Source organism: Aphelocoma coerulescens, chromosome 8 (genome assembly GCF_041296385.1).
Source record: "Aphelocoma coerulescens isolate FSJ_1873_10779 chromosome 8, UR_Acoe_1.0, whole genome shotgun sequence".
Lineage (NCBI taxonomy): Eukaryota > Metazoa > Chordata > Aves > Passeriformes > Corvidae > Aphelocoma > Aphelocoma coerulescens.
Window position 1 is genome coordinate 15,944,241 of NC_091022.1, and position 14,100 is coordinate 15,958,340.

The 14,100-nt window shown below is 38.0% G+C and overlaps 1 protein-coding gene across 1 annotated transcript; it reads right to left on the reverse strand.

Annotated features, from left to right (window-relative positions):
* Positions 1 to 369: 369 nt before the first annotated feature.
* LOC138113871 (very-long-chain enoyl-CoA reductase-like) lies at positions 370 to 14,100 on the reverse strand. Its single transcript, XM_069022713.1, has 12 exons — positions 14,020 to 14,100; positions 13,491 to 13,542; positions 13,111 to 13,155; positions 11,705 to 11,808; positions 9,510 to 9,625; positions 9,295 to 9,400; positions 4,788 to 4,860; positions 4,653 to 4,696; positions 3,237 to 3,294; positions 2,630 to 2,718; positions 1,600 to 1,645; positions 370 to 1,500 (listed from the first exon to the last, which is right to left on the reverse strand). Exons 1-12 carry the CDS (start codon positions 14,098 to 14,100, stop codon positions 1,373 to 1,375), a joined length of 942 nt encoding a protein of 313 aa, XP_068878814.1. The 3' UTR covers positions 370 to 1,372.

Below are 14,100 nucleotides of genomic sequence, written 5' to 3' on the forward strand. Positions count from 1 at the left end.
GCTTCAGTTATCTACCAGATCTAACCATTTCTAAGAAATCTTCTCTAAAATATGTTATAGAGAATTAAAATCTGGGTCATGTATTTTTGCGCTGAAAGATTTTTTTCTTCAATTGATGTAGATTTTTTTTATAAGGACACTCTTGCTTTGTACTGTACGAAATATTATGAAACTTCAGCAACCAGCTGTAGCCTTCTCTTTTTTGCCATAATTATTTCAACTGGTTTTAAAATATAGTCTACAATTTATTGTATATTTCACCCTTACAAATAGTTGCAAAAATCTTTCTATACATCTATTAAAGATAAATAAATTAATTATGAAACAAAACAGTATCTATGCATTCACTTCATATTCTAAAATAGCTTCTTTAAAATGTCATTCAGATAGATTTCAATAGCCTTTTTTTACTAGATTTACACAAAACCCAACTAAGTCCCACAGAACATCCTGTGACAAAGAAAACACAGGAAGTCCAAAATGAAGCTGATTTTTCTCCCTGGCTCCGAAAAGAGGAAGAGCATTCAGAGGACTCACAGTCACCTCATGTATTTACAAAGTGTATTAAAAACTATTCAGAGAAGCCTGATGTAAAATGCTAGGTAAAAGGTCCATTAGTATCATAAGGAGATGTTATATCAAAACAGGCCAGATATCAAAGATATGGCATAAGTTAGATTGCTTCTGAATCTTATTTACTAGCACGCAATTTACTAATGAAGAAGACCAAAAATGAACAAAACCCCCAGCACAGGATATTTCATTCACAAATACTATAAATACTTCTTATTTCAGATGCTTTTGGCAAATTAGGGTTTTTGAGATATTGCCTATTTCCTTATCCCAAGAACCATTCATATTCTTTGGTAATGTTATCTGTTACAAAGCACCTGCCTCCAGGCAGCACACTCTCTTCAAGTCAAAGAAGGCAGATCATGCAACTGTATTGAGGCCAGCTGGCCATGCTGGCTGAACTGAGCTCTAGTAGTTAGCTGGTGTGTCCTCGTTCCACTGTACTTCTGTCTTGCAGAATGCCACCACTAAATTTGGAGCTGCTTTTCAGCACAGACTTCTCAGTATTTCTGATCCATCAATCTAAATAGACTAGTACAGAAAAATCTAAGTCAGGTTACAGAAAACTGCAGGGGCTTTCTTTTGAAGCTGTGCAACGAAGCCTTATTTTTCAAGGTGCTTCTGAGTTGAGAATTCTTGAATGTAAGGAAGTGTAGCTTTCAAGTGCATACAATTTCCCTTAGCAGTGGAGATTCAACATGCACCAAAATCCTTTTAATTAATTCATTTATTTGGCAGGACATTTTTGAGGTTTTTCTTCTTGAAGTTCTTTGCAATATTCAAATTAAGCCTTCTTTTCTTACAACAAAAAGGGAATAATTGGCATTCTGTGACTTGGATAATCCTTGAATTCTCGTAGGTAGGTGCAGTGTTTATCCTTTGCCCAGATTGTCATCTGAATGAAGCAAAGCAAGGTGAACAACCCCACTGGAAGGAAGGGAAAAAAAGATACATTTCATTATCAGATTTAAAACATGCCCTTGTTGCTGACATCACTTCAGGTTGAAGTACCAAAACATTACTCACCTGGAACACACTGAGTCATGATAGTGAAACTGATCCAGGTCCCCACCTGTTTTGGCCAAGGAAATTTAAAATATTTCTGGTGACAGCATTTGCATTTATCTCTCTATTGATCAAAATAACCTTGTCCTAGTATAGGTAAATAAAAAAATCAAGGTCAGCCAGATCAATTTCTACCGTTAATAACCTTTAGCCAAAAAGGTGAACAGTGCCTTATTACCACAAACAAAACCTTTATATTTGCTTCCATAGCTATTACAATGACAAAATTTTAAGCATTAAAACAGTGTCCTTTCTGTTTCTCTGCCTAATTTGTATTTGTCAGACCTCCATCAGTATTAGGAATAGTAACTTTCTATAGTCCAAGGCCCAATGCTGTTCTCATTAACATTTGTTAATCTCCACTGAATTTAAAACCTGACACTGTCCTTCTGTGAAAGAATGAACATTAGACTGAGTTGCACTGACTTTATCTGCTTTTGAACTCAGGAGTTTAGCTCCTGATTAAGGAATATGAAATGATAAACTGATTCCAGCTTCTAAAGCGGTCACCACCAACACAAGTGGTTGCATAACTTAGGAAAATGGGGAAGAAGACTTCGGCTTATTTTCTCTATCACAACATCTTCTATTTGTCTGACCACTGTCTTCCTGCCTGTAGTGATATTGCTAGGCTCTTACCAGACACCTCCATCCCCTCATTGCAACACATGTCCAGTGGCAATCTCTCTGTTCCTGGTTGTAAAATTTGCCCACTTTACAGTGTATCTGTCTTATCTAGCAGCCACACAGCAGCACTGGCCCAGGGTCAGGGCTGTGTGTGTAAGGTTAGTCACATCAGTACTGACTCAAGGCATGGGAGGAAGAGCAGACAAATTCCTGTCCACAATCTGATTTCATGGGGTTTAGGGAAGGAGGGGAAATGTATTGAGCTGAATGGTTTCAGAGGTTTCTTCCATGTTAAACATTCTAAAAGAAACAAGAATATATTTAGCAAAACTAAAATCTGAACATCTTGTTTGAAAATACATACCTCATATGTATAGTTAGGGCAAGATACAAAGAAAAACAGCCATGTGAAAGGATTCTTTGTTGGATATGGGATCTTACGGGTTTTGGATCCTATAGATTAGAAAACAAATCACAAAATATTCATACTCCTAAATATATTGTTTCCTGTAAAGACAACCCAACTCTGCCTACTTCTGCGTCTCATGACTGCCAGAGGGACAAACAGGACGTGGGAAGACTGGATGTCCTCTGGACTCACAAGAAGGAATAGGATAACTGTGAGGGAACTTTCCCTTGCTCACCAAAACATAACTTGCACCAGCACTGTTTCCTTTGGCACTGGCAGTGTGGAACTTTGAACCAATGGAACTGCTCCCCCAACACAACCCGGCCCAAAACAATAAAGGTTACAGTAAGATAAGAAGTGCTGTTCAACAGTGTGATGTCGGATTCCTTGCACTGTCTGATTTCCCTTAGAAGCCAATCTTTACAGTGCTGAGCAACCTGTGCTCCCACAGCAGTCAGCTGAGGGGTATCAACACCCCCCAGGATCAGGTCTTTCCTGAAGCAGAGTAACTGAAGGAGTACTGACTGGCTGTAAAACTGAAAAATGATGATGCAGTTTTTACCATTTCTCCGGAGGTCACTGAGTGCAACATGAATGGAAAAATTTCCAGCTTCACACAGCTGCAAGAAAAAGTATGACAGAGTTAAAAATGTTCTTCCCTTCTACTTGTTTTTCTTTCTTTTGTTATTTCCTGGGGTCTTTTAAAATATTTAAGAGAAAGAAAATCATCTATTATAAACATCATAAATATCCCTAACCAAGACTGCTGACAGAATGATGAAACATCTCCATTCAAATATGAGTCCATATTATACTCTGTTATATATTTATATTTTTCAGAAAATGTGGACTCCATGTCCAAAAGATCAAATTTACTACTTACATAATCCCCTTGAAAGCTAAATAAACCACAGGGGATAGAAGTAAACTTGGGAGAGACTTGCTTTATCTTTTGATCATTCTTATGCCTTTAAAAACATCTAAAAATTATTTGGATAGTCTTGGTTTCTCCAAAGTTATTAAAATCCCAAGGAAGATACAGTTTGGTCTCTAAGTAAGTTTTCTTCTTTGGAGTATAATTGATATGAATCATGAAATGTAATTGACCCAGCTTCCTTCACTGGTTTTAAAGAATGCTCCCCCAATCAATTATGAAGAGAGAGTATTGAAATGACCCATTTATATGATTATCGACAGTCTCCAGTGTCTGCAATGCATAACTATTAAAGTAAATGACTAGTGGCTCAAGCTCCTGAGTTTTATTTCCAGCTCTGTGCTTTCAGTTGTGGAGTCTCTCTATAAAATGTGAATAGATTATGACCTCACATAATCTGCTGCTTTGGGAAGCTGCTTTGGGATCCTGCAGTCACTGATGATTCGTTTGTCAAAGCAAGTGAACAGCTGATGTTCTAAACAAGTTACACATACATAGGAAAAATCTTTGTACGAAGGTACATCTTTATTGGCTACAGTAGCATTGCTTCTGCATGTGTGAAATGTTCCTAGGAATTGTCAGAATGAACAGTGACTGAAGAATTTTGATTCATAAGGAAAATAGGTTCTGAAGCTCAGCAAAATGAAACTCTATCACTGGAAATTATCAGCAACATACTTCCTTAGTTGTCTAGTTCTCTGAGATTTATGATCTGTTGTGATTCTTAACACTCAATAAACAGTTCACAAAACTCACTGGCTTTTAAACACAGTGTCACAAACTTTTAAAGATTATGAGAGATCATCCCAGCAGATAAATATCCTAGTCTTGGAATGGATACTGAATCAAAATATTCCTTTGTGTACAAAATCATGTTAAAAACAGACAGATTTACCTGTTCTGCATGCAAGTGGTCAACTTTAGTAGTACATCCCAAATGTTCAAGTTCTAAGTATCTGCTTATCCTACTCACTCCTCCACTCATATGAGAGAAGAAATAAAGCAAGATATTTTAGCATTTTGTAGAAAGAGCAAGAAACCTACCAGAAACATGATCACAGCAAAATTTATCTGTTTTTTCCCGTAAGCTATTAAAAAAAAAGTTTACATGTGATAAGTACTAGTACACAAAGTACATACATAAATACTTAAATCATTGAGGGTTGTTTTGCTACTTACAAGGAGGAGTGTAAAGAGGATGATTGATGTAATATGCAAGCCAAGCTGCAAATCCCCAGTAATATAAGCAGTTCTGAAAAACAGGCAATTTTTCTTTGTTTTAGTACAATCTTTTAGGCCAATATTCACTGCAAGGACTGTTGATAACAATGAATTGGGACAATCCTTCAACTTGCTGATAATACAACAAGTATTCAGTACTAAGTGTGGTAGGTGGGAGCAGGTAATAGGAAATAACAGAAAGGAAGTAGTGCTCCTAGAGTTAAGATTCCCTCTAAAATATCTTGGAGCTGTTAAAGTTTACAAACAGTTTTAGAAAGTATGATCATATGATTGAAAACAAATTTATCTTGTCTGGCAAGCCTTTGGGCAAAGTTGAAGTGCATACAGACTGGATGTTAAAGAGAAACTTGTTTTGATGACCCCTGAGACTGTAAGACCAGATCTGGGCACTGTCCTCTCTTCTCTGCTTATTATTTTGCTCTGCCCAGTCTCCTGTCCTCCTTCACTCCATCAGTTTTCTTTCTTGTCTATTCCTTAACTTTTTCTGCCTGATGCTTTCCTCTGCACTTACACTATGATTTCTTCAGTTTGTCACTTTTGCTGCTGTCCTTGTGTTCCTGCGATGCAGTTTCCACTCTCTAAACTCTGATAACACAGCTGTCAGTAATGGATGTACTGACTCACTCCTGACCAATCTCAGTGCTTGTTCACAGACTTAATCCATGAAAAAACTACTTACAACGACAATCTTTATCTCTTATTTGGTCTCCTTGGCCCTGCCTCCTGTGGTTTTTTTCTGCCTCGTTGCTGCTTTGGTATCTTGGTGACATGTTATTGTCTCCCTCCTTATATATACATAGGTGGGAGGGAGGCCCTTTCTTGGCTCCTTCCTCTTCTTGCTCTGTGCTCTGACCTCTAGGTGCCATTCTCCTGCAGACAGACTTTAACCCTCATTGACAATTCATACATTTGCCTCTCATCAGTTGAGTCTTCTTTTACCCAACCTAGTGCCTCAGTTTTTAATGTTTTAGGGTATGTTTGTTTATCACCTGGACTTCAGCACGACCACAACTGAGCTCTTTATTTTCCTTTCCCCACTTCTCCTGCTCTTTTCTTTGCCTTATCTTTCCTTGCATCCTACTTTCAATTTTGAGTAAAACTCTGATCCTCTTACTCTTTCTGGTAAAGGTCCTCTTACTCTCTCTGGTCCTTTCTTTTTATTGGCCTTCCAATTAGGCTCCTATACCTTAGACATTTCTAGGTGTTTCTGCTTTCTCCTTCACAGCTTCCTTTCCTGCTCAGGCAGGCAAAAATCCCATCCAAGGCTGCCTTTTTTACTGTCCTGACTGGTTTAACTTTTTTTTTTTTGCTTTGAATTTTGCAGGCTTTCCCCCCTGTATATACCAGAACTGCATTTCTAGCAATAATACCCTGGAAAAGTGATTACCTCAGCATCTCCAACCTGCACTAGCTGGCTGCAGTGTCTGATGGTGCATTTTTCTGAAAATGCTGGTGCCCCCTCATCTGCCACAAACAGTTGTATCAAACATTCAGTTGCATTTCCACTTTCTTCTCAGGGTTAATTGAACCACTGCAGTGCCCAGAGACCTCAGACAAAATGGACACCCTTTACATTTGCTGTAGTACAAGCACATAGTATGTCCTTGCTCTGAGATTATATAAGAGATAACTGATGAGAAAGAGCAAATTATTAACCAGTAATTACAAATCAGGTGGGACAAATGAGCAGAAAATTAAATAACTTCCCTGTGATTACTTCATTTTCCCCCAGGAAATGCAGCAGAACCAAAAGAGTGATTCCAGTGGGGGCCAATATAGGTAGTGTCCTGTCCATAAACTACTGCTTCCTCCCTAACACCAGCTTCTTCAACCGGCACTTACAGTTTAATAACTGCTGTAAAAACTTAGGTGGAAATAGTTTCTTGTAATCTTGGAATGGCATCTTCAGAAAAACCTTCTCCTAGCTTCAGGGCTTGGCACAGGATGGAACATATGGCAATGGATCTCAGTAAAGTAAAATTAAATAAATTAATTATTGTGGCTCAGTCCCCAACAATACATGTAATTAAACTGAACAAGTACTATTCAGCCAAAGAACATGATTTACTGCAAGAGTATTCCTCAGTTATAAGAAAAGGAGATTTTAAATGAGTGGAGTCTACCACTGCTAAGGACCTCTATAGCAGTAACACTATAAATGTCCAGCTGCCACTTGAATCCTTATTGCTCATACAAATGCCTCCAGTGAGGTTCAGATAGGAACATACAGCCTTCATAAACTCGCTTGAAAGAAAGAGTTTCTGTGACTCTTGAATAATAAAACTTTACAACAATCTCTTATAATACTGTGGGTCAAGTTCAGATATTGCAGGGATCTCATAAATAAATTATTCCTAAGTTCCCAAATTTATGGTTAGGATTTTTGTCTTCTTTACTGCAATTGACAATCTCTAGTTCTTCATGTCCTACCTATGTTTATTCATGACCAGCATGTACCCTTCTGTTTGTCTTCTTATATTGTCTTCTGGTTTAAATGGTATTTATTTAGATCTAATGTTTTCTTTCCTCCAGATGTTTTTCTACAAAGTGATGATATCCCTTCTTTTTACTCACGAAAATGTTCATGGGTAAAGAAAGACCATGAAAGACCAATCATGAGACTAATCTTTGAGGAATTCTACTGATACTTCCCTATTATTAAAGGTCTGACAGATCCTTTTCTGGCACAACCATAATTGTCTTTCTTATAATTAGTTCCTTTATCTCCAAGCAATTTTTGTATTTATCCCTCTCTTATTCACCCTAAGGGAGTTGTTTATTAGGTTCAGATAAAGCAGGTATTCTACTTGTCCATACCTAGAAAAATCACATCTTAGAAAAAATTATACTATGTTAGTATGCACTGCTTTTGGTGAAGCTGCTCCATTGTAGGGCATAATTTATTCCTAGTTCCATTTGGGAAAAAAGGATTAAAATCACACCTCTCATCAATTCCTATCTCAGACTTCTGCTTATTGAAACTAAAGTGTTTCTTGTACATGTAGCATTCCACTGCACTTAGGAAATAAGCTATCTGTATCTGCTGTGTACATGATCAAACACTGAAAGCAAGAAGCTTTGTCTACCACTTGCATGGGATGGAAAAACTGAAAACGATGTGATATTTTTCACACTGGCACAATTTTGGAGTAACACCACTGAGGCCAATGAAATTATAAAAGCAAATCAAACCCAAGCGTTGCTAAGCAGGTAGAATAAGAACTGGGAGCAGCTTTACAGATGAAAGCAAGCACCACCAACCTGAGAAGATGGAAAAGAGGAAGTGATCAGAATGACTGGTACAAATGTCAATTTTAGCAACAAGAGTTTGTATGGTCTGAAAGGAGCAAGTATTGTCAGAGATGGCAGTGAGAAAAAGAATTATCACACTTACTGTTTTTTCAAGGCAAAGTTGCTCATTGATCTGCTGTTTAGCATGCATTAGCTACTCTTGTGTCAAGAACAAGAGATCTGCAAGATCTGTTGTGTCAAGAACAAGATCTGTGAACCTTTTAACAACCTGTGCTGCAGAAAGCTCAATAAATTTCTGGGGAGGGTTCTTTTGAAGGGCCACTGCTCCACTACAGACCTTCCCTTTTTGAAAGCATGAAGCTATCACCAAAAGGACCAGAGCCACTGGACAGCTGTAAGGAGCTAGCCACAAGGTAGAGCTTCAGCTGCTAGAAGTATCACTGCCATGGTGCAAATTACAAGGGACTGACTAAATCCCAAATGTTAAAATTCCCAAATGCTCTTCCAGTTGATAATCTCTGGTCTTCCTTAGAATATGGTGTACCTTTGACTACTAGTGTGTACTCTGTTGCAAACATTTGTAAAATAACTACAGCCTATGCATAACCATGCAGTCACTGTTCTACTTCTCAGACACCCAAGAAACAGAGCCTGCATCCCAACACCTGCTCTGTGCCACAACAGCACTGGTGACATTAGGGAATGCTCCTGTGGAGAAGAAAATGTAGAACAACTAAGCTGCTTTGCAGCAGATCAAAGGTAAATTAACAGTTCCTTAACAACGAAGAGAAATTTAGGGGCAAAGCAGATATACAATGACTGTTACATAAATAATTTAAAAAAAAAAAAAAAGCAGCTCTCCCACCACTGCACCTGCCTGTGCTACCTTTAAAGTTAACTTGTTACTTAAACCTTCACACCCAAGGAGCTAGCTGAGTGAAAAGGAAGGGTATGCTGAAGGTTTAAAATTCTAAAAAGTAATGACACTTCTATAATAGTAACAGTATGACAGCATGTGGGTTATACAATAGTGACATTAAGAAATCTTCTGAAAGAACTGCAGCTTTATGGGTGAGATTTGCTGTGAGCTGCTATAAAAGCCACACAAAAAGTTTGTGGTGCAGAGGCAGAGCACAGGCTGGCTAGGCTGGATTTGTAAAAGCAGCTATGGATAGATTCTGACACAATTTACCTTCACAATATTCCTCAGTGGCATAGTCCCACGGGAGAACCGATGAACAAATACTGTTTCAATCAACCTTTTGATGTAGTGGAAAGAATGGCAGATACATGCCAAGCTAGAAACAGCAAGACAAAAGCATTTAAGAGTGCTTAAAAAATCAAGTGTGGCAAGACATTTGGAATAAGACTACATGAAATACTGCTCAAGCCTGCAAACGAACTTACTTAACTACTGGGTGCGGACTTGATGTAAACCTCTCATCCAGTCCATAGACAAAAGTCATGCGGAAATAAAACAGAAAATAGATGAACAATGGGCCTGTATATTCTATCAAAAACACCTGCAAAAAGAGAGAAAATAATTAGACAGCTGAATTAGATGATGGTTTTGCTTTGGTTTCTTTGTGATAAGTAATGCAGTGGGATAAACACCTCCATGCATCCAGGATGGCATTAAGAGAGGCAGGGAGGGAGTAGAAGGTTTGGGCTTGGGCTATGAAACTGGTAGCCATGCACACAAATATTTTGCAATGATTTGCCTCAGTTGCATTCAAACAGCCATTGCCAGTGCAGCAGACACAGTATAGGTATGAAAAGATAATAATGGCAGCCCAGAGATCATGACAAATATGCATGCATGTTACATTTATGCAGCTCTCACCCTTCTCTTGCACTCAAAAACTCTTGCTTTATTTTGGTTTAAAAGGAAATTTGGTGAAGAATTTGTCTTGAGAAATAGGAGTTCTGCTTCTACTGAATGAATTTTGTTTAAACTGGAAACACAGCTCGTAAGTATTCACAGTGACCCCATCTGTGTGAACAGTTAGCACAGCAGTTGTCCTGGGAAACAATAATTTCATTCTATGTTCAGACGAGCTTTACTTGGAATACTAAGAGGAAAATAAAAAGAAAAAAAAAATACGAGAAACCAAAGAAGCTATTCTCTAAATTGATTTCATTTCAGAAAGGTGTATTTCTTAGGAATATCACTTTAAATTGAAGTTAACTTTGGACCAAATATTACTAGCTGAATTTTCCACACTTCTTTAAGTGAGGAAGGCAGGCTCATACCTCACTTATGGAGAAATAAGGGAAATTGATTTTATGTCTATCACAAAAAAATAAAACAAACAAACAAAAACCCAACAACAAAACAAACCAAACAAAAAAGAAACCCAAACAATCCCAGCTCTCTAATGTGTTTTTTTATTTTGATATTTAGAAAAGTCAGGTTATTGACTTCTTTAACGATCAGCATTTTCTCTGGCAAAGACTGGGTTTGCTTGCAGATGAGAAGTTCATCTTTTTGATTTGATAATACTGAAGTATTTCTTGTCTTGTATTTGAATGAAGTACCTTGGAGGGCAGGGAGACCAGAAGGTAAAAGACAGATTATGAAATGACAGAAGCCTGGTGTTACTCTGCACTATTTTGGTATATATTAATGCACGTGTGTCTTGAAGTCTACACTGCCATTAGAAGTTTTTGCCTGTATTCCTGTCTTTTTGGATTAAGTAATAGCTGCTTGATTTATCAGCATTACATCCAAAGTAATGATGAGAAGACTCAGTCTTGCAGAACATTTGACTTTTTAAATTTTACCTCCTATTAATGTTGTCCTTGCTATTTGTAATCAACACAAGATTTTATTAATGTCTCATAGCCAATAAATGGTAAATATGCCTTTAAATTACAAGGTACTTTTCCCTTGACGTTGTGCTGTTCATTGAAACTAGTGTAATACTGTGCAGCAAGGACCTTCTAGAGAGCTGGGAGGGTCATTGGTCACCTCACTGCACAAACAGCAGTGCTGGGTTGCCTGCCAAGTGAGTTGTGATAAAATTTGCATTTGAGCTAAGACAGTAAATATGCAAGGTCTTTGTGGATGGCTGCTAATGTTGCAGAAATTAGCAGCTGTCATTAGCCTGTCACTGGCATCCTGGGACACAGTCACATGCAGACAGCAACTAATCTTACTTTTATGCATTTTATTGCTGAAGTCACTTCAAGTACTGACATGTGAAGTTACTCCCATGCCTCTTTGTAGGACAAACTCGTAGAACTATAATCCTAATTTTTTCAGGAGGTACACAGGTCCTGTGAAGCAGATTGCCAAAGGCATTTACATACCTAGTTCCTAATAATTTTGCAGCAGACATCCATTTTACAACCTGCATCTTAGTTATGTGGAGCCAACCTACTCTGCAGCAGGCACCGCCGCTCTCTCAGGGAACTAAATAGGCATTCAAACTGTTACTGCTTTCCCTGATTAAATGAACTGAAGCAATGAGGATTCATTGCCTGAATCCACTATCAGAGCAGACGTCATGCAGAAATATTGGAGAGAAACAAAAAGTGATGTAAGGATTAACTATGGAAAACTAGCCATTAAAATGGCTCAGACTTGAATCAGAGCTCACCGTAGTCCATCCTATCTGTGGCCCTAAATCTTTAAAGTATAAGGTAGCAGTTGTGCCAACAGGGAGGTGCTGCAGGATTTCTTCATCCCTCAGGGACTTTCCTTCTGAGAAGGAAAGAATTACATCTTAGTGAAATTCAAGTCCACTTTGGTAGTATACCAGCTTTATATGGTGCATTAACCAATCTATGAGACTCCTTGATGTGATGTGGGTTTATTGGAATCTCAATAAACAGACTAAGAATATTCATACTTAATTTTTATTTATCCCTGTAATCACATATAAGCATGGATCCTCTATTCACACCAAAACAGTTAAGAGAATTCTCAATCCTATGTGCCTGCCTAGTCTAATAGACTTGCTTCATCGCTGCTAACAGCAGAATTTGTTGATGGGTCAATGCCCGTTATCATAGTACACTGACCTCCTAGTCAGCTGCACCTGTCTCTCTCCTCTCTCTTCTGCTCTTCTCATTGCTCATCATCAAACAGAGGATAGGATAGGATAAGATGTGATCGGAAAACTCTCCTATAGAAATTTTCATTGGCTTTCTTTTCCCAACCAACCAGCTAGGAGGTGATTTCACAAAACCTGACCTTTTAATGCCTAGATTTGGAGGAATCTCCAGAAGGCCAGCCTTTTCTCATGGCAAGTCTCACTATGTAAATTCATAGAGGAATCTGACAAGGGAGACCTTCAAAGAAGGAAACAAGATAATCATATATCTGTTTTCCATGGATAGATTTTACACAGTGAGTAAATCTTTATCAGCATAATTTCAAGGGACTTATTAAATAAAACTATCTTTAATGAAAGCAAAGGAAGAAAGTGCTACATTTTAGCTAAGATGAATTAACACAGTTTGGCAATTAGACTTTCTTTTGTGCACTCAGGCCATGTAAGAGGCTTCTAGTAGCAATACCTACAACTGTATTAATGAAGTCAGCCAGCAGTCAGCAATTGCTACGTCCACGGCAATGTGTTCTGCATTAGCTTCCCTCAAAAGAACTGTAACTCCTGTCTGACAGCAGAGGATTATGTAAATTGATAGCTCAAACTCACAGCCCTTTTTGGTACTCCAAGCTGAGCATCATCATGGAGATAATTTCACTGCAGCTAAGGGAAGTGAGTATCTAGATCCTGTGCTGCCTGTCTGGAAAGCAACGCTGCTCAATAGTTAGAAAGTGCATTGGAACAATGTGCAAACTCCTGACTTAATTACCAAACACCAGGGTGGAACTGTGTTTAGTTCCAAAGAATTGTATTTGTTCTGGATTCTCTTCAGCCTTCATAGTGCTAATTAACATAGCTGGAAACTGATTCTTAAGTGCTAATAGCCTAAAGTACACCTCTCATGCCAGGCCCCTGCTCAGAGTTTAGTTACTCCAGACCTCACAAGTACTTACTTGGATCAAGTTTTATTGACTGCCTTGCTGGATACCACCGAGGATCTGTAAGACCATACAGAATTGTGTGATATACAATGTTCAGTTTAGATCATCCACTACTGTAATGAACACAATATAACAAGCTGAACTTCAGTTAAAGGTTTTTATAAATATTTATTCAACACTAATATAGGTGATAATTTACGCAGCAGAAAAAAAATATAAAGATGTATCAGGATAGGATGAAATAATTTAACTGCAATTTCACTGTGATCACATTCATGCACAGGTTATCAGCATTATGTGTGTGTCTATCGTGTTTCAAATTATGTATTTCTCTCCTATTTATGTAATGGATATTTTGATGTGATGCAAGCTGCTGTGGAAGTTATACTCACATAATTTATGGAACATCAATCTGATCTCTCTAATTGTAGCATTTGGTTCCACCTAGGCAACAAAAATATTGTAAATATAAGATGCATATTCTGAAAAACAACTACTAGATGGAAGACTATTAAGCCAAATAGAAATGTGACTTAGACGATGTAACTATTTCTAGATGTCTAGCCTTGGTATGAAGGATTCAAAGAACTGACACCAAAAAAAAATTTTGACACCTGTTTCAGAGGCAGATTCTCTAGCAGTGATCAAGAGTTACTACTACAGCAGTGACAATTTGATGGCTTCTGAGTACCACACAAATGGCACCCTCTTAGCAAAGCAACTGAAGTTGTCCTTTTGGCCCAAAAGCTCCTTCTGGAAAAGGGCTGAAGTACACTGTAGTCAGTATGAAGTTAGCATAATCATTTCAAATGGCCAAGGAAAGGCTACCAGGCGATGAAATACACTTCATAAACAATACTTAAGAAAAGCTAGTAATTTCTAAAAAAGTCACCTAGCCTTTTAAACAGATTTTTGTTTTACCTTATCTAGGAAGCATAGCTGTTTCTTTGTCTCCCCATCAAGGATTTCCACCTGAGAGGACACAAAATGATAATCAATCAT